The 21,682-nt window shown below is 42.3% G+C and overlaps 1 protein-coding gene across 1 annotated transcript; it reads left to right on the forward strand.

Annotated features, from left to right (window-relative positions):
- The first annotated feature begins 3,944 nt into the window (after nucleotides 1-3,944).
- Nucleotides 3,945-21,138, forward strand: LOC140377923 (calcium uniporter regulatory subunit MCUb, mitochondrial-like). The gene is made up of 8 exons (XM_072463539.1): nucleotides 3,945-4,125; nucleotides 18,176-18,245; nucleotides 18,788-18,955; nucleotides 19,304-19,408; nucleotides 19,600-19,760; nucleotides 20,224-20,427; nucleotides 20,616-20,732; nucleotides 20,837-21,138. Exons 1-8 carry the CDS (start codon nucleotides 4,012-4,014, stop codon nucleotides 20,912-20,914), a joined length of 1,017 nt encoding a protein of 338 aa, XP_072319640.1. The 5' UTR covers nucleotides 3,945-4,011; the 3' UTR covers nucleotides 20,915-21,138.
- Nucleotides 21,139-21,682: the final 544 nt, after the last annotated feature.

Below are 21,682 nucleotides of genomic sequence, written 5' to 3' on the forward strand. Positions count from 1 at the left end.
GTGTGGCCTGCTGGAGCAGCAGCATCGCAGAGAGGGAGAGGAGGAGGCTGGACAAAGTCATCAAGAAGTCCAGCTCCGTCCTGGGCTGCGCTCTGGACTCGGTGCAGGAGGTGGGGGACAGAAGGGTCCTGGCTGGATTCACATCTATGCTTGACCATGAGTGCCACCCCCTGCAGTCCGCTCTGGAGAGCAGCTTCAGTGAGAGACTGATCCACCCTCGCTGTGTGAAGGAAAGGTTTCGCAGGTCTTTCCTTCCTGCTGCTATCAGACTTTATAACAAACACTGTTAGTCCTGAACACTCGACTTAACAATGTGCAATTCCGTCATATGTGCAATATGTGCCGTCGTGACACATATTCATGTGCAATTACTGTCATGATCACATGCAATGGTATTTATGTATTTATTTATTTTTATCTTTATTATTTTTCCCCTCCATCCCTTGTTGGGTAATGGGAGTTTTTGTTTATAAGAGATCATCTACTGAAAGTGTTTTTCAAACTTCCTATAAGTGATCTGTTCTTTTCTTCTGTATCTACCTCTGTAGCTACCTGCGTTGCATCAATGAAATTTCCCCATGTGGGACAATAAAGGAATATCTTATCTTGTCTTATCTTACTCCGTACCCCCCAGCAGGAAATGGGCAGTGTGAGCGGTTCAATCGAACACTTCACAATATGTTGCGTGCTCTTCCTGCATCCCGTAAGAGGGACTGGAGTGGTTGCTTAACCCAGGTGCTCTACGCATATAACACCACTCCCCACCAGTCCACTGGTGAGTCTCCATTCTTCCTGATGTTTGGGCAAGAACCACGTCTGCCTATTGATTTCTTGTTGGGTAGGGTGCAAGACCCCGTGGGGGGGAAGTGTGCATGAGTGGGTGTTACGACCACCTGGCTCAACGGCAGCCAAACAAAGAGGGGAGTCCACACAGCACTCACAATAATTAATAGTATATTTTTATTATAAATAATCAGGCCCTGACAAAATAAACTAATGTATCTGTGTAGATGGCAACTAACTAAGTGTAGTGTGATATGTATCGTTGCAATGAAAATGTGCAAAAATAAACAGAAATAAAACTGTGCTGCCACACAGTACATCAACCAGTCTTGGGGCGCGGCGAGAGAGAGAGAGACTGCTCCCACCAGCCTCCCTTATATCCAGGCTGGCTCCACTCAAGCCAAACGATCCTAAGGTGTGTTAGGAGGGACCTGCAGTGGAGAGAATCACCTGGCAACCAGGAGAGGGTGCTGACTCCCACTGCCCAGGGAGCTGACACCCCTACAGAATCCCTAGGTTCGTAACAGTGGGTGAAAAGCGCACCAGACGCGTCTTCAGGTGGCTTTCAACGGGGCAAGAGAAAGATTGCGTCTGGCGGCCTCACGCAGAAAGGCAAATCATGACCAACGGGTCAGAGATGTGCCATTTAAGGAAGGCCAGCTGGTGCTACTTCACGATTACAGTGCTAGGGGTTGTCGGAAGACCCAAGACCTGTGGGGTCCTCAACCTATGTTGTCCTGCAAGCCCCAAGGGAAGATGGTGTGGTGTACACGGTGGCTCCTGTGGATCAACAAACCAAGGTAAAAAGGGTCCACCGATCCCTGTTGAAGGCCCTGCTTTGCAGTGACTCCCCTGCCACTGTCCCTGGTGTGAATCCTCCGGATGCACCTGTAGCACCAATCGTAGAAGATGAACAGTCATTTGAGGATGATTTGTTTTTACAGCCGCCGGTGCGGCAGCCAACAGTTGTGCCCCAAAACTCCTCCCACGTCCCATTACACGTGCCGAGTGCTCAAGAACCATTAGTTGCTCTCCCCACCGTGGTCACTGACCAGGCTCCGCCAGCAATTGACCCTGTGGCCAATCCTGGCTTCAGCGAGGCATCTGTACGCCGGTCCACTCGCACGACCGCTGGCCGATACCTAAATCCCCACCGTATTCCAAGGTCCCTAGTTGAACAACCATCCAGCCAAGGTGCTCCTGTGTCATCCTCCAGGCTGACACAAGCAGTTTTTAGGCCTTGGTGTTAAGTTGTGTTTCATCGTCGGGGCGACAATGCATTTCGGGGGGGGTGGAATGTGGCAATATGGGCTGTAGAGGCCTGGGCTGAGGGTACACTTACCTGCCGCTCCGTGGCGCTCAGCTGGCAGACTATTTAAGCGCGCCCTCCTCATCCGCCTCTCGTTTCGCCCACACGCTCTTCCGGGCCTTAGTTGTTGGCCACTCCATCCTCCATTCCAGGTAATGACAATCCCGCGGCTTCGATTCATTCATTTCACAAATTCATGAGTTAAAATTCTTCCGGTAGTGCCGCTGCAGTGCCACAGGCACCCATAATCCAGTCCAGGGCTCTGGCAAACACCTAGCAGGTAATGAACTCCCAATTCTCCTCAGTCATTCAGTTTCAACGCTCCTAAATCCCGGTTTGCCCCAGATACACCGGTCAAGTACACCCGTTTGGCTTTTAACGCCTTGTCCATGACCACGCGCCGCAGATTGCGGCGAAGGCACGCTTTTGTGCGGCAACAGCTGGCCAACGTTGCGTGCGCTAGTCCATTCAGTTTGGATGCAGCCTGTGGTGTGGAGCAATCCCATTGAGAAGCTAAGGAAGTATCGTGTTCTACTCCGTCAACCATGCCCGGTATGTGCCGAGAATTTATTTAGATCAGTTTCGATTGAATGTAGTAATTCCACTGGTAATATTGCAGGTCTCCTGTGGTGGTCCGCAGCGGCTTGGGCACGCCCCCCTCTGCTGTTTAGTTCCTTCTTGGCTTCTTTTTGTTTTGTTCCTGCTCTGTTCTGATCCTGTATTGTGCCTATTTTGCCGTCCCGTTTTGTTCCTGTTTTGTCCCTATTCTGTTCTTATTTCGCCTACTATTATAATAACTTGGGTTTGACTTTCGAGGGTTAATTTGAAAAAGTAAAAGGTGTGCGTGATACCTGGAGAGTCAAACTACTATAATCACTTGGCATTTACTATCTAGGTTTGCTAACTTAGGAGCTATTGAAAAGAATCCTTGATTTTTGACAAAAAATATTCCTTAAAAATCTACAAAGGGTTAAATTGAAAAAGTAAAACGTGTGCGTGATACCTGGAGACCACAACTACTATAATCACTTGGGTTTGACTTTCTAGGTCAGCTGATTTAGGAGCTATTGAAAAGAATCCTTGTTTTTTGACAAAAAATATTGCTTAAAAATCTATAAAGGGTTAAATTGAAAAAGTAAAAGGTGTGCGTGATACCTGGAGACCACAACTACTATAATCACTTGGGTTTGACTTTCTAGGTTTGCTAACTTAGGAGCTATTGAAAAGAATCCTTGTTTTTTGACGAAAAATATTCCTTAAAAATCTATAAAGGGTTAATTTGAAAAAGTAAAAGGTGTGCGTGATACCTGGAGACTACAACTACTATAATCACTTAGCGTTTACTATCTAGGTTCGCTCATTTAGGAGCTATTGAAAATAATCCTTGTTTTTTGACTAAAAATATTCTTTAAAAATCTACAAAGGGTTAATTTTTCAGCCCAAAAGGACTTTGACATCTAGGATTAGCAACTTGGATTCATGCTCAATGTTGTTGTTTTTTTTGTTTGTTTTTATAAATATGTTTATATTTTTTAAGATAACAAACGGTACTTTAGAGACGGTCCCTAACTGGCGCACCTAAGCCAGCGCGCAGCTCCCTGTGTCGAGCTACTGCAGGCGGAGCACACTCAGAGGAAGCTCCCGCTCTAGTTGCGGAGGCGAATATCCAACGTCCAACGTGAAACTAACTTCACCGCGGTGCCCCGGAGCCCTTCCTTCCCTCCCTCCGAGCATCCACAACCACCACCGCCGCCGCCACCGCCACCGCCACCGCCACCGCCTCCCCTCTTCCGCCTGCACCGTGCCTGAAACACGGCGCTCCCGGAGCTCGTTCCTCGGTCCCGGAGCTCGTTCCTCGGTCGCACTGAAGTAATGCCCCGGCTGACGCGCGTGTGAGCCCCGCGGAAAGACAGCAGAACATGGCCTCGTTGCGGATGGTTGGTAAAGTTACGCTGGGACGTGCGGGAGCGCTGCTACTTCATCCTCCGCACTTCGCTCTCAAAAATGCCTCTCCGGTTGCACTTTTTCACCAGGTAATTGTCCGTAACCCTTGGAAGGCGCGTGGGACCGCGAGGAGCCTGCGTGTTTTTAAAGACGACTGCTTTGACTACAAAAGGGAGTCTAGTTTTGTAACTTTTTGGTTTGATGCAGCCTGTTGTGTTGTTGTCACGGGAGAAAAGATGGATGATGATTCCACTGTGGGCCGTGTGTCGTTTGGCTACTTTATTAACAGCAACAAAAACATTGTGAGGGAGAATTTGCACCAACAGCAAACTCAAACTTGCAGTAAATCATGCATCAATCAACGCCAATATCTGCCTGTAGTTCATGCGCCCTCTGTAGGACAAACTGAGCATCTTCTACTTAAACTGAAAACTTTGAGCAAATCCACGTCATCCATGCAATAGTATGTGAGGCTTGAAGAATGTATCTGTAGACTTCTGTTGTCATCCTTGTGAAAAGATGCACCGTTGGCGTTTGGGTCTTGGCTGTTGCTGCTGAGGATTTGCCTGCACAGGGTTTGCGGTTTCAGCTGTTTTGACAGGCGCTCATGCTGCAGAAGAGGCTGCCACTGCCTTTTGGACTTCAGTTAGATAAAGCCTGCACAAAGCCTTATTCCATGAGTCCTGACACATAGGCCTACTACCGGTGATAGTAAAGGGATTATTGTGATTATCCGTGCTGCTGTAACCATGGATAATCATTCTAGTTATGAATAGCCAATGGTAACACAAAAAGTGGAGCATGTGTGGGTCACTTTGGGGCAGGCATGTCAGCTGTGTTAGTATGCACGTTGGAATTGTTGGATTTGGGGAGAAGACGAGCTCACTTTGTTGTTGTTGTTGTTGTTGTTGTTGTTGTTTTATGGCGGTTGGCATCCAATTGTTGCATTACCGCCAGACTTTATTCCTCAGACTTTTCGTGGTCCTCAGACTCTGTCGTAGTCCGTAAAAGTACTCCTTCCATTGCTTTGTTCGTTGACAAATGGCAATAAACCTGATTCTGATTCACTTTGTGTCAGAAGAACACGGAATGACAGTTCAAAAGAAACACTTGTGTCATAGTTAATGGTTGAGTTTATCCTGTAACTTATTGTCTTGATCTGTAGATAGACATTGCAGAGGTGAGGTAAACCTCATGGGACGGGAACAGTTTAATTATGAACAAAATGCCATCAAAAACCGCTTCACTCGTAGTGTTGCCGAGTAGCCTATTTAATGACATACAGTCTATAAACACTAAATTGCTTGAATACAGGGGTACAATTTGATTTAGGTCCACCTATCATTTGAAATATGGACATAAAATCTAGTATTTTGTGTGTATTTTGTGTGTATTATAGTCCAATCATTGCTCAGTTATCCATAGATCTTCCTTTGTCAAAGCTCAGCCACCTGAGGTCACTATAGACTCTTAAGAGCACGTTTAAGTGCTCCCTTTGAGGGTGGAAACACCCCTAAACAGCTCAGTGTATTTTCTGTCTGAGGTTGTCATGTCTCATGACTAGTTCCAGCAGCACAGGGACTAAAAATAGGAACTACATTGTGCTCATTTTACATTATATCCTTAAGCCATTTATCCATTTAGAAGGATTAATGACTGTCTAATGATCTCACTTTCATTGGGGTCTTCAGTTTGCATCTGTTACTTCTGTGAGGTCCGTTTTACCTGTTGAAATACAGCATAATACTAGGGCTGGATGCGATACACGATGCACTGCTCACAATACAATACTATGATCTATTTTGTAATGCATGCGATAATCAATATATTGCCCATGATAATTCTAGGATATATCACTATTTTAACAGAACCCAATACATTAACAACATTTTTCTTTGTTAAACCACAACCTGCACAAACCTAAAATAAAATACAGTAACAAGTTTCCTTTCGCTAAACAAAGCAACAAAATGCTGTCACATAGAAATTTGGTGAATTATGCCAAAAATTACTCCGATATGGATAGCCCACGATCTCGATACTGTATCAGGAAATTCCCCGTAAGAATAAAGGAGCGCTGACATCAGAGAGTCCAGTTTTTTTCTCCTTGGCTGATCCAGAGAAACCAAATAGCCGATGGCAAATTAAATCCTATGAATGCATGTTAAACTAATATTTGTATTTAACACTGCACTGTTCTACGTAAGAAATATAATTGTACGGGGAAAAGAAAGTCTCTAGCAGTGATTTCTAGGCATCGGTTCCTTTTCACTACTAACCCTGTCACGTTGTGTGTGGGGCCTTTATTAGCACTAATATGTTCAAACAAAGACTATATAGCCCTGCCAATGTCTGTCTGACTTTAACTGGCATGACACGACATAAGGTCATCTATTACACTTGGGTGAGTCGTACAGTACAGTCCGTATCATTTATTGTGGGAGCTGAACTGTTGGAGAATAGACTCGGCTGAACCTGTTGTTCAGTGGAGAGATTTTATGACACTGACACTTCTCTTTTGTCTGTTCTTTCCTTTTGTGTCATGAAGCAGTAAGTAACCACGAACATAGAGTCATAAGACTGAAGATACTTGAGTGTATATAAGTGCTTTTCGACAGCTTTATATTGATTGGCTTGTAAATGTATGCATAAAGGTGCTGTGGCCACTCGAATTCACTCTATTACAGAATGCGTACTTGGCGTTCTGCATAAGTGGTTGTTTGATCACTTTGTAGGGTCACAACTACTTTGGTATTGCCTCTGTTGTCGAATAATTGACTTTGCGTCGTGTAAAAGAAACGCATCTGGCGTTGTCGGGCTCAATTTGAAACAAAATATGAGCATTTATACATGGATTACACGCATTAGCTGTGGTGTTTGTGATAAGAGAGTTGAATACTATAATAGAAAGTAAGCTACGACAAAGAAAGCGCACGAGCGTGAATAATAAATTCAATTCCCCTAAAAAGCTTTTCACTGTCACCGGTTTCTAATACAACGTGAGGAAAGGTGAAATGACTGCCGAGCTGTGACCGGCCGACAGTTGCTCTTTATTCACAAGTCAAATGTTTTAATGTAGTTAGAACAACGCTGAATATAAAATAACCTTTTTTTTACACAGCTGTAAACTGAGGCTCCATTCACTTGTCGAGATGTCTAACCGTCTGCTCGATGTAGCCCAGATTTACAGACTAGTCTTTGAAGTCACTTTCTTAACCGCTTCACTGATAATCCTATGCTATCTACTATTTTGTGGTGGAGTCGATTGTTTTTAATTTGTTCGGCCCGGAAGCAATTGCAGCCCCAAAATGGCACCGACATCTGTCCGTCGGGAGGCCTGACATTTCTAAGTGAACACTTGGCTGCACTTGCTTTGCTTCGCCTTTCAGCCCTCAACAGCTTGTTGACGCTTTATTGCCGCCATAAATCTGTTTCTATTGCGTTTGGGAATGCTTAGTTTAATGTTGCATGTTTTATACTTGTACTCAAATGTTCCTTGTTCGTGATGGGAAACATTACAGCTCTGTTTTTACAATGAGGAAGAAATGCTACTTATTAAAAAATGCTTTTGATGAACTCTAGTTTGGCTGGTTTGGTTCTACGTCGTACAGGTCAAGAGTTGGTCAGTTGGTTTGTTTATGTTGTGGTTAATGTGTGTTAGTGTTGTCGCAATACTAAAATGACAGATTTTTGGTACCCCTGTCATAATGCAACTACGAAGGCAAATTTAGGCCACGATAGATGAAAATAAATAGAAACAGGACAACAAACTTAAAATTTTGCAAGAAAAAAAAACATGCACATTAGCCAAGTTTTCTTCATCTATTTGCCTCGTTTTTATCATTCTGGATTCCACAGCCCGGTGCAGAAGAGGCTGGAGATGGAAACGATCCTCATCAGTTTGTCGTATTGGGCTTACATTATTATAAAACACACACTAACATTAGTCTAAAACTGTTGTGTGGGGGTCTGTGTCATGATATTGTGTCAATCTCCATGGGCTTCAGCTGCATACTTTCAACTTGGTAAGATTTAGTCCTGTTACGGTCCAAGTGTAGATCAACACACACTGTCAAACTTCTCATTAAAGTCTAAAAATGGCACAATGGTAAAACGCCAGTCATAAACTATATCATTGTAGTTTAGCAGAAAATATATTATGTGGTCTTGTAGTAGTTCTGATATAGATTGCTCTAGAATGAGTCAAGAAAAGTCAAATTTTGTCATTTGTGTTTGTTTTTTCCCCCTTCAGTATTGATACTTATATCTAGTTCTGATACTTGGTTTTAGGGCTGCAGGATTTGGAAAAAAATATCCAATTGCAATTTTTCTGACTGATTGAGATGAAATTAGAAATTTATGTTGTATAGAAGTTGAAATTCTGTTCAAAGTTCACATTTCAGTATTTGTATTTGTACAGATACTACCACTACTAAAGCTTTTACGCAGAATAAATTATGGTATTTCAAAAATTGCAGCCTTTGCAATTGCAATTATTCTTGCAGCCCTGCTAGGTTTAGTATTGATTATTATCTGGATATTAATACTTTGGACAACCTTGTATATTCATTATCCGTGCTGTCTCCCTTCTACAGCACACGGTTGTAAAACATGTATATTTAAATTTCCGAGCACTGTGCCACTCCGGCCTGTGCCTGTCTTATACCACTCGGAGGACATAAAACCTAATAACAGTGATAACTCCCTGTAATGGGATGAAGAGACATGCATGGCTCCCGGGTGGCTCAGATAAGATGGCTGATTATCATCTTGTCTTTGCATTAGAGTATAGTTACTGCCATTGTTGGAATGGGGAAGATTAGATATTTGTTACATGTTATATGATCTCAACTTTGTTTTTAACATGGTCAATTAGAAAGAATTAAAAAAAAATTGTATATGCAGTTGTATCCAGACATTGAACCAATATCATGAAGCATCACATTAGGTATGGAATTTTAGGGGTGTGGTCAAAAATAATAGAGCATCCTCTGCGTAGTAGGCCGTTTTATGTCCATCCCATCCATTGTACTGGGCCAGTGATTCCAAATACAAAGCAAACAAAAGGAGAGACCAAGCACAACCCTGCCTCAGTCGTCCATCCATCTTCCCATTTTTTGTCGGGACCAAATCCATCTCATGAAATTGTCTTTCCTGAGGGCAAATATTCTGTCTAAGATAATGTTCTTGTCATATTTACAGATTTTTTTCCCACCATTTTGAGCTAAACTGCATTTTGAACTTAAATCAAAAGCCAAACTGCCGCCTCCTTGTAAACTGCATCACTCAATAACGCACAACTATTGATGGATACTGTGGCACTAAACCTTGACCTATTATTAAGTTAAGTACCTGTCACAAGGGTAATATCCAAGACCGCACGCTCTCCCTCCAGCATAACGACAATCTATAAAGTCATTACATGGCTAAAGTCAATAACTGAAAGAAGGAGCTCGTTGTGACAATATGCTCTAGATCCACAGACTGGGGTAGAATGCTAAGACATGCCTTATCGCTGTGAAGCACATGAGCCACTCCACATTTCCCCATTCCACATCCTGTTTGTATCAGTTTAGCCTAGAATTACTTTGCCAGTCCAAGTTTGTGTAGATTGGACAAAAGTAGAGCTGAATGTGCTGACGGCAGACCAAAATGTTATTTGTGAGGCAGTAAGAAATGTGCCAATTAGTTAGAAAGTGTATTCATCACTCCAGGCTGCCGCATTGAAAAAGTCAGTTTGAACAGTTCATTATATTTTACATAACATAATGCAAAGTTTAGAAGGAAAACCTTTTAGGGCTGTAGTCGACTAAAGATGTGCTTCGATTATTGAACTAAAGGGAGCGAGTGGAACTAGCAAAAGCTCTCAAATCTAATGAGTATCTCTATTGTTTGACCACAAGATCACCCAGTTACAAATATTTATACTGAAAACTACTAGTAAACCGTGTAAAAGATAGAATAAACTTAAAAGTCAAACCCCTCTTTTTGCTATTGAACATAAATCCTTTCAAATCCCCCCATAATAATTGGTCGACTGCTAAAAATATGGGTCAACCAATAATAATGATTCACCCTCTCCATCTGTTAAGTGTAGTGGGGCTGGTTTGTTGTCCTATCAAATATTTGAAGTCATCTTGCTTAGTCATATTCATGTTCATCAACAAAGAAAGACGCTGGGCAGATTTAAAGGGACTCTGAGGGCCCATGAGGGACATATGATGGGACAGAAATAGTGCAGAATAAGTGTCGGTGGTAATGAGAAGTAGACGAGAGGGTGATTTCTGAACCTGTGGGATACTGGCATGTACCCCTTATGACCTATGACTGTCGTTATCCTTTATAATATTTTATAGGTGTTCAACTGACCGTAAAATATATGTTCTAGAAAAATGTTTGTTTCAAGCTGCAATTTGTAAGACTGGCGTGGGTCTGCTTGATTTGGTCATCCTTCACTGCACTTCCAGCAGATGTGCTGCGCTGCAAGAATACCTCGGGGCCCAATGCCAGTGTTGGGATGGAGCCATACCCAACTGGGAAGGATATGGATGCTTCCACAGGGACAGCAAAGAATTTTAATTGGTAAAAGAATGAAGAACCGAAATCTGCCGTCAACATTGTAGCTGTAAGGCCGGCTTATAAATTAAGTTGAATTAATTTAAATGTAATTGAAATATGATGAACTATGTATCAGTGTATTGTCTGTGCTTTGCTTTCACAGACCCAGTGAGCCATTGGCTTTAACCATTTTAGGGGCTATTACTGCTCTATTCTTTACTTACAAATGTGGTTAAACACTAACTGTGTAGCAGTTCCATTGACGGATGATGCCTAGTATATAAAAAAGAAATCAGAACAAATTGAAGAGTCAGTCCAATGTTGCATTTTGGTTAGTCGCTGATGTTTTCCAAATTGTTAACACTTAATTTTAGAAAGTGGAAACCATTAAGGTAAGGCCGTAGCTAATCAGTCAAGACTACTTTACAAAATATTGCTTGTGCATTTGGGATCACAAGCTGGCGGTGCTGCTGTGTGTACAGCTGCTCAGTGAACCTGGGAGACCCATGAAGGCTAAAACTGTAAAGATCATGGACCTTAGCTTTGAAGCTCAGTGCAACACTCTACTGCTCACAGTTTTTTCCACTCCTATGTTTATTTTATGAAGATCAATATCATGTTTGTGGAGTCATTGTTTTGTCCTTATTGAAAAAGCGGCCTCATCAAAGCGTGCGGACTTTTGGTTGGCAAACATACCAATCTGATTTCCACATTTTAGGCTACTTTGGCTATTTGTTTTAAGGCTCAAGCCCAGACCGTAATTTTGTTTGGGCTGACCATCTGTCGAAAGGAAATGCAGGAAGATTTGTTTTAGCAGAATTTGGCTCCAGATGGAGCTGGTCTGACACATATTCATGTGCAATTACTGTCGTGATCACATGCAATGGTATTTATTTATTTATTATTTATGTATTTATTTGTCCATGGGAGTTTTTATTTATTTATAGGAGATCTTCTACTGAAAGTGTTTTTCAGACTTCCTATAAGTGATCTGTTCTGTTCTTCTGTATCTACCTCTGTATCTACCTGCGTTGCACCAATGAAATTTCCCCATGTGGGACAATAAAGGAATATCTTATCTTATCTTATCTTAAGCTAGACTTCATACTGCTCTGAGCTGGATCAGCCCTGCCCTCACTTTTCACCCTGTCCTTCACTCAAAAGATTCTGATGTTGAAATGACTGCAGTCTGAACCCGGCAGTCACACGTATCTGACATCTACAGAGACAGCCACATTGTTTTAAACGGGAAAAGGCTGGAGAAAAAAACTGCAGTGAAGCTAGAAAGTGCACAAAGTATGTATTGTTGTATTGGTATTGTTGTGAGAAAGTGTGTGAAAGAGCTTATATATTGGAAGCATATGATGATTAATGTTGCTCGCTCACTAATCGTGTGAATGTAGATGTATTTGTTTATGATAAAATGAATGCCTGAAGGCGTTATTAGACTGGACAGTTAAAGTGTGAAATGGGGAGACGGTACAGACATTCGGCAAATTGTCAAAAGCTGGTATCGACTCCACAGCGTAACTCAGGTGTGTCCAAACCGTTTTCACTGATATTCACTGACCGTATTTTGAAACTTATACGGAGCCGACGTGAACATGCTTGAATTTGTAAAAATACTACTTTTTTGTTGTTTAGGCCAACTTAGCACGAAGTATGAGGGCTGCGTTTTGCCCCCGGGCCACAGTTTGGACACCCCTGACATATCTGCACCACCACTGAGCACTGAATAGCCTAGTTCAATTCCTGACTTGAACAATTTGCCATCGTTGACCATTTAAAAGTTTTGATTTAAATGTAATCACTCTAAAATCAGCATATTACATACTCCACATGCTGCTTTTAGATAACGGATAGACTATAATTTCACACCATAGGATGCACTGCAACAGTAAATAATAACCTTACAACAGATACAACCACCACCTTCTCCTTTTCATTGTTGTATCTAATCAATATTCCAAGTGCGTGTCACCGTCTATGCATCGCCCTTCACACTTTTTGGGGGACAGTCTATATATATGTGGAATGATTTGACTCCATCTGTTCCTCATCATCGAAACACTGCCTTTGCCTCAACATTAACGTCTGGCGGAGTATTCATCCCCTCGCTATACGTTGGTTATTTATGTTCGGTCGATGGAACTGAAGACAGATAGTCAAAGCTGGTGACAAACTGTCCTCCTCCCCCTGCTTTGCCCCGAGGTGCCCATCACCATCAGGAGCTGTGGGTCACTCATTACAGACCCCTGTCAGAGTTGAGCAATGTTCCAGTTAAAGCCCCCTCCCCCATACGCCCCAGCCATAGTGTTTCCCACTTCATTTCTGTAAAAAGGGCCTTGATATAAAACTGGAATGACTTATGCACAAGAGGTTGGGGCAGGGGGTCTTAACTACCTTGCAGGAGCTTCAAAAGGTGGAGGGGAAATGAACAAGATGTGACAAACAGCCCATGGCTAAGAATAGAATGTCTAAACTACTATTGGTGGTGGTTCATACAGGCTCCATGTTTGATTTGAAATTCTCTGAGCTGTATCGTAAGCTATCATTAATCAATTCCACCATTTGGTGCTTAGAAGGCAGGAAAGCTTTAGTAACTTAAAAATGAGAGAACTAGGCACAATCACATGGTCGATGTAAAATAAAACATACATTGTACAAGTCAACCATTATGGGTTTGTTTGCCAATTAAATGTATTTTTCAATGCTATCAATGCCTGGGGCAGACTTGTGGGGCTGATTTTCATCATTTCCCCCAGTTATATGATAGCGAGCAACCTATAAGCCATTTTGAGAAGCTTGCGAAGGGATTTCCAACAATTGGGCGTCTCAGCTAAGCTTAGTTATAAGATAAGATAAGATATTCCTTTATTGTCCCACATGGGGAAATTTCATTGGTGCAACGCAGGTAGATACAGAGGTAGATACAGAAGAACAGATCACTTATAGGAAGTCTGAAAAACACTTTCAGTAGAAGATCTCCTATAAATAAATAAAAACTCCCATAGACAAATAAATAAATACCATTTCATGTGATCCCGACAGTAATTGCACATGAATATGTGTCACGACAGCACATAGATTGCACATGAATTTCACAGTAATTTCACAGTAATTGCACATGAATTCCAACAGCAATTGCACATACGACAGAATTGCACATCAGTATTAGGTTAGGTCAGTATTGCGACGGGATAACGTGACGATCTCCGGGTAAGACGACAGTTCTCCGCAGTTTCATGAGTTCCTCCTTTGTGTAAACGCGGTACGGCGCAGGCCGGGGGCGGGGCCGGAGCCGGAGCCGGGGGGCGGGGCCGGAGCCGGGGGGCGGGGCCGGAGCCGGGGGGCGGGGCCGGAGCCGGGGGACTCAGAGCCAAGACACATCGCAACGACACGACGAAAACACTCAATCCAGCCGAATAAAGTCAAAACAAGTTAATTTAAAGCGATTCCAGTGCGTGTCCCGATCGTTCGTGAAGTTCCTCTTTCATATAAACGTGTACATAAACGTGTACCGACGACACGCCGTACTTTAGCGCGGCCGGAGGGCGCGGGGGGGGCTGGTGGGCTCGCTCGGAGCTAGCTCACGTCACAACAACACAACGAACGCAACGAAAAACGCTCAAATCCAGCCGAAAAAAGTCAAAAACAGTTGAATTAAAAAACTATTCCAGCGCGTGTCCCTATCGTACAGTAAAATAGAAAAAATATACTAACTATATTTACAAAATATAGGAGATAAAGCACAATAAGTGTGAGAAAGAAGAAGAAGCACTCGAGCTTGAGCTGCAAAGAAGCAAAAAACATACAGTTTTTATGAAGAGTGGGAATCTGACCTTTTATTCACATCATTCTCGACCAGTGTCCGAGCTCTGTCTGTGGCTAAGCGATAGTAGTCCATGATTTTCGTATTGGTTACTGATGCTGTTTTTACCCCAGCAGCACGTTTTCTTCGTGTAGACCAGCACCAACTTTACTCTCTTCTTTCCCCGCAGTCACTTCTCCGAGTGCTTCTTTGTGGTGTCACCGCTCATTTTCCCCGTTTTATCTTTGGCGCGCAGGCAGTGAGCGGTGGGCTTGGTTAGGTTTACACTCTGAAAAAACACATGCGCAGGCGGAACAAGACCACTGGGGAAAATGACAGCCACACAACCTTGTTCTGCTGGTGCCAAGCTACAAATGTCTTTTATTTGATGTTAATCGGCCTCATACTCACGAATCAAAATGCAAAAGAGGGAATGAATGGAAGCGCAAATTGACGCCAACGCACAGAAACACACGCCGCAAAGTCAGACTCGTTCTTGCAAATTACACACATAATAAATTTACCTAAAAAAAATGTTTGCAGCCTGTTACCTGGAGCCTCTACGTTCGCAGGGAAGGAGAGAAAAGAGGTGAAGATGTAGGACCAGGGGCTGTGGGGGTAACGGGGTGCGGGGTTAACTACAAATGAAATTAAATCATATCATGCAGTCAAGTGAATGGGCAGTGGCCTGCTAAAATAGTATCTCTAAAATTCCCCAGGATGCAAGAAATCACTTTTCCAGACTCCCCCAGACCCACCTGGGCGAGTCTGGAAAAGCGATTAGTTTGTATTACGGTATATATTAAGTTAAAGGTTCAGACAACAGAAATTACAGCGTCAAGGCCAAAATAAGCTATAAAGTACTCCGTAAAGTAGCTCATGGAGGCAAAGAGGTTGGAGCCCCCTGCACCAGACAGTTGTGACTCCTCCTCTGAGGCTTCAGTCATGACTCATGCATGGCTCATAACATGTTTCTAGGTGTGTCTGTCATTTCCCTGTTTGTCCGGACTTGTTGTTTCAGTTCCTGGCTCCTTCGCATAGCTTAACATGCCACACTTTTATTTCACAATAAAAGTGACAATGAAGAGTTCAGAGCAGGGAACAGTTTACTTCTCAGTTCTCTATCATGAACAAAGACGTTTCTGTTCTCAGTTCTGATATTATTATTATTATTGCATCCTAAGTCTCCATTAGTGTGCGTTACAATTTACAGTGCGTCCCCTTGCCATATTACTGCTAGTGTACTGGGTTGTTCTCTGTAGAATATTAATACATATTGTGCCTTGGACTGTAGGGGCTCAGGTCGTAGCCGTGGAAATAACTACGATTCATCAGAGCTGTTTCCTCTGCCACAGTGGGCCTGTCGGGTTGATTTAGAGCTGGGCCTGGTATGGTTATGGCAGCACACGGCGAATGAAGTGCCTGTAGTCTTTCAGCTGCTGCTCACTGATTCTCACACACACGTACACACTTTACAAAACGGACAAATAGAAGAAGGCACTGGTGCAAGAGGCTGTTTTAACATTAGCTTGGCTCCACTGGTCTGAGAATAATGTGGTTCAGGTACAGTTTGGATGTAAAGTGTGTTTAATGGCGTCGTAAAAGCGCTGCCTTGTTGACTACACATTTAAATGTGTGGCAGTCAGCAGCCACGCCATTTAATTTGAATGAAGAACAAAAGATGAAGCGATCAGTGTGGCACATAAATGTGGTCACTCTTATATAGAGGTGCAATTGTGCTTTGTGTAGAAACATTATAGATGATCACAAATACATGTTTATTCTTTCTTCGTTTTATTGAAGGTAACATTTTTTGTTCTCCAAGACGACTAGACTTGACTCTGTCATTCATTAAGGCCTTTTCTGTTTCAGACAGTATTTGCAGGATTGATCATGTCTATATTTGTCATCTGCCTGGCTGGCATTTTGTTTTTAACTTCAAATATTCTACAAACTTAAACTTTCCTAGGAAATATTGGAAAATCTACCATTTACCCTGGCTTCAGTTTTTTGGACCCATTTTTACAGTACTTGCGAAATCAAAGTTTTCCAACTTGCAATTAAGGGGTTGAAATTTAAATAATTTATGTAATATGTAAATTGTCACAATCTGATGTTACACTTAACAACAACTTCAGGTTTTAGACAAATTTGAAGTTTCCTAGGGCACATCAAATCTGCTCCTTCTGTTTTTTGGGCCAATTTCTTACTGTGCATCTGAAATCCAAGTTTTGAAGCTGCCATTGAAAGACCATAAAGGCATAAATGTCCAAACATGAAAATAGATTTATTTATTTTTGTTTGTGCTGCCCTGTAGTTGAGTGGTTAAGGCACAGTGCACATATGCCAGGCTCCAAGTGCAGCCGGCCACAGTGTTGTGAGTTTGAGTCCTGACTATTTACTGCATGTCCTCCCATCTCTCATCCCCCACTTCAAACTGTCCTCTCCTGTCTAATAAAGCCTACGGGCCAGAAAATCTTTTTTTTTTTTTTAAACAAAGAAAGAAAACACAATCAATTTTGTTCATACTTTTTGCATTCATCTTAAGATCTATTCCTGGCCTAATAGAAACTCTGATTTTTCAACTCACTTATAGGCATCACGTCCTTCTCAATCATTCGTCAAATCCTGGCGTTATCGGAGTTATTGATGCAGCTTTAGCATCACATGTGCTGTGCCAGCATCATGCTGATAATGCTGCACCAGGAAGGTCAGGAAGGTCAGGAACCTGTACTTGAAGTATATCTAAACAATGCATCACACTTGTATTTTGTACCACCCGATACGGCTTTACTCAAAATATTGATACAGCAATATATTATGACACGCCGCGGATGGGACAGTTTCCGTGAGCAGTGGATTGATGTGCAGTTGTTACAAAGTGGAAAGATTTTTATTCAATTTGACTTAAAACCAGGGGGCGGGGTCTATCCTGTGGTCTTCCCCAAACTCTGGAACGCACTGTCTCCTTCACGTCCAAACGCCCCCGTCTTAAGACCCACTTGTGTGCTTCTCTTTTGTCTTTTATTTAGATTTTTTTGTTTTCGATTAGATTTTTATCTTATTTTGGGTATTTATTATTATACTTTTATTCTATTTTACAATTGTAAAATTATATTCTATTTTGTTTGCTGTGTTGACTTATTTCACTGTGTGCAGCACTTTGGAAATGTGCTGTAGAAATAAAGTGGATTGGAATGTTGCAGACAGTATTATATTTGTATCTATAATTAAATAGTTGGATATGATTGCAGGGTTTAGAGTTAGGAGTTGCATTGAAGTGCAAGTAATATGCTTTTTATTTTATTTTGAAACTCTGGGTTTCTCAGACTAACACCAGAAGACAAAATGACATAAGCTAAAAATTTTAATTTATTCAGTTAATGTAAAATTTGATTTTTTGTCTCAAGCAGAGCTGAGTGTACCCGCTGACTGCAGTAATTCAATGTGCCTGTGATTTCATCTATTCTGTGGCACACAGCCATTTGATCAAACACTAAAATGATGGACAGCTCGGTGCTGATCAGCATCAGCATCATTTGTGTGATCTCCGCTCTTTGCTCACTGATTACAACAAGATTGATTCAAAGACCAGCATTAATGGGATAAATACATATTCATTAGAAAGAGCACTTGGCACAGCCCAAACTCCACACTTCAGGATCTTGTTCAAGTGTTTGCACAAGTGCCGGTTCACAGTTTACCAAGGGAGGGACACATCTCTGTTCAACTGTTTATGTTTCTTTTGCTCATATTTCTTGTCTTCTCAGGTTCACCACAGAGGGATTTTCCGGGGACAGCGCCAGGCTTTCTTCTGCAGTGCAGCCTCTCCCTCAAGTGGTAATATGTTGTTACTACATCGTATACTTATATGTCCTCACATTACAATTGTAAAGGGGTCTGCCATCTGCTTGACTCCATTGGGGATTGCTTTACCTGGAATGCTCCGCAATATGTTATCACGACGAAAACCATGCATTCTTACATTCTTTAGAATAGTATCTCTATGTAGACAGACAAGGTGATGGATTAGAACCTCCAAATGAAAAGTAATACCTTTAACCTTTGAACCGTGACTCGCATTGTTTTGTGAATTCTGTAAGTCGAGGAGGTTCACATACGTACATGCAGCTGTTTATAAAATGTGCATTGGAAAGTTGTTGAAAGATGGTTCGCAGGAATTTCACAGTTGTTATTGCAGTGTATAAGCCTTTTGCGTGTTTCCAAACTGCCATAAAAACAAAAAAGATGATGGATAAAAATACAGTCAGTTCATTCATCCATCAAGTATTGAAAAGTGTTGAAGAAAATGCCACATCCACATTTTCTTTATTCACACACATTATTTCAGGGTTACGAGTGCCGCTTTCTCTGTATTTCAGCCGTCTCCCTGAAATACAAATATGACCGTCTGGTTCTGGAGGTGCCGCTGCCGTCCAGGAACGAGAAGTGCGTGTTCTTCTTGCGCCCGATGTTGATGAATGTGGGCGACCTGGTCGGTGATCTGCAGAAGGAGGACCCCGGAGTCGCCGCCTCTGTGCTGTCCAAGGGTACTTCCCCCATAATAATCCGTATGAGCCGTATAATCCAGTGCGCCTTATAGTGCGGAAAATACGGTAGAACACAAACCCACAATGTGTGTCTTCTTTATGAGACTTTTGAAAGAACAGTATTTGCAAAAGGTACATCAGCAGCTTGCTTAATTTATTCCTGTCTAACACTTGGATGGAAAAGTGTTTATGACGCATAGACCACAACTCTGGAAACGTATTCTTATTTTTATGGGCTGCAGATGAAATGGTTTACTTGGCATTCACCACCACGGATGATATCACTGCTTATGATTACTTCTATTTCGCATTGTACATATTAAGTTGTATTTTTGCATTTGTCGGCAGATGGAGAGCGCGTTGCAAACAGCACACTCATAGAAAGTTTGCTCGACACGGACTTCAAGCTGGTCCTCAATAACATTGTGCATGATGTCCATTCTCCGGAGAAAGGTACACGTTCTGATGCAGCGTCATGTGTACTTGATGTGTACTTGATGTGTACTTGATGTGTACTTGATGTGTACTTGATGTGTACTTCATGTGTACTTCATGTGTACTTCATGTGTACTTCATGTGTACTTCATGTGTACTTCATGTGTACTTGGTGTGTACTTCATGTGTACTTTGCGTCCCGTCTGCAGTGTCTGTTTCCAGTGAACATGCCGTGGAGATGGAGGACATGAAAGATATGGTGCACTTGCTTCACACGGCCCTGAACCTTCCGGAATACCACCAACTGAAAGAACGAGAGTTGCTGGAGAAAATGGATTCACTCAAACAAGAGCTTGCCCCTCTGGAGAAGGTAACGTTTAAATACTGTATGTTAGTGATGCGCAGGTCGGGTTTATTCCCAAACTGTGGGTCCCGCAATGTTGGCCTTCTCTGACCCGCCTCAGCCCCACACCCCATCTCTCTCTCTCTCTCTCTCTCTCTCTCTCTCTCTCTCTCTCTCTCTCTCTCTCTCACTCACTCACTCACTCACTCACTCACTCACTCACTCACTCACTCACTCACTCACTCACTCACTCACTCACTCACTCACTCACTCACTCACTCACTCACTCACTCACTCACTCACTCACTCACTCACACACTCACACACTCACACACTCACACACTCACACACTCACACACTCACACTCACACTCACACTCACACTCACACTCACACACACCCGCACATCACGACTGTATACGCTATAATCATAATGTCATGAATTCAGGACTGTCTTTCTAAAGATTAAAAAACGTGTTTGTTATTTTCAGATGAAGGCCGAGCTGTCCCATAAAGCAGAGTTCCACAGCTCCAAGGCTTTATGGACCGGGATGGCCCTGCTGTCGGTCCAGGGCGGGGCTCTGGCCTGGCTCACCTGGTGGGTCTATTCCTGGGATGTGATGGAGCCTGTCACATATTTCATCACTTATGCCACCAGTATGGGGGCTTTTTCGTACTACGTCCTCACCAAGCAGGCAAGTCTCCGTGCACTCCTCAGACCTTTATTGCAAAAAATGCCAATGTATGCATACATTACCAGAGAGATATTGTTTTAGGTATACAGTATGTTTGAGTCCACTGGAATCCTTTCTTAGCTGTGAAATGTAATCATCAGTAAGTCTGTCACATATTTAATGTTTTCTATTCTATCATTTGTGTTCAGGATTATCTTTATGCAGAAGCCAAGGACAGACAGTTTCTGCGATACTTCTACAAAGGGGCTTCCAAGGCACAATTCAATGTGACGAAGTACAATAAGCTAAGAGAAGATCTGGCTCAGGTTTGTGCACTTTTCCTTCAGAGTTGCTCAGCAGGTTTTATTGCTCAATCACATCTCATGTCTCAACCCAAAGCTTTTGCAAGTAAATGATCCTTTTCTTGCAGCTAGAGGATGATCTGCGACGCCTGAGATATCCCACTCAACTTCAGCTGCCACTGGAACACATTCAGATAAAGCCATGAACATACAACTCTGAAACAGCCAGCAGCATTTTGAGAAAAGACTAACACATGTTCATCATTATACTAAGTTTACAGTCCCTTCTATTTGATAATGCAGAATATACTCTTCCGTGTATACTTGCCTGTATAATTTTGAAATGTCTTGCATATATTTGTTGCTACTACTAAGAGTAACAGAGGTTATTAAAAAATCTTTTTTTGCAATAAAATAAAATGGAATTGTGGTTTTTAATGTGTTTGTTGATAAATCACTACAATTTAGTGCCGATATTTGTGTTTTTATCAGCACAAAGGTTCCTTTTAGTCTGTTCGGTTCTGAGTTGATATGGATCAAGGTTCAGTTATGAGGAAGAAAGATTACACTCTTGTTTTATGGAAGATCAAGTTTGTTTCATTTTCTGTTTCCAGTTGATGCTTGATATTGAATCATAAAGCAGTAAGAGTTCACCTCAGAACATGATGATAAAGAGCCCAATACTAATGTAGGTGCCACTAATGTTTAGTGGCACCTACACACGCAAACACATGACCTTAAAGACTTATAACCTTACGTAATTAATGCAGAGTAAAAACTCACGGGTACTTATGGGTGCATAATTGGTCTTTTAGTAATAGTTAATATTTATTTTATCATGTTTAGAGAGCTCAAACTGGTGTATACATGGTATATCTACAGTGTACGTTTCTGTCTTACTTTTACGCAATAGGGGTTTCCAACAAAGCACATTACGACTTGCTGGGAGAAGAACTGGAACGTTGCTCAGCAGG

Source organism: Eucyclogobius newberryi, unplaced genomic scaffold, assembly GCF_026437365.1.
Source record: "Eucyclogobius newberryi isolate DKJ021-1_F unplaced genomic scaffold, fEucNew1.0.hap1 SCAF_4, whole genome shotgun sequence".
Classification (NCBI taxonomy): domain Eukaryota; kingdom Metazoa; phylum Chordata; class Actinopteri; order Gobiiformes; family Gobiidae; genus Eucyclogobius; species Eucyclogobius newberryi.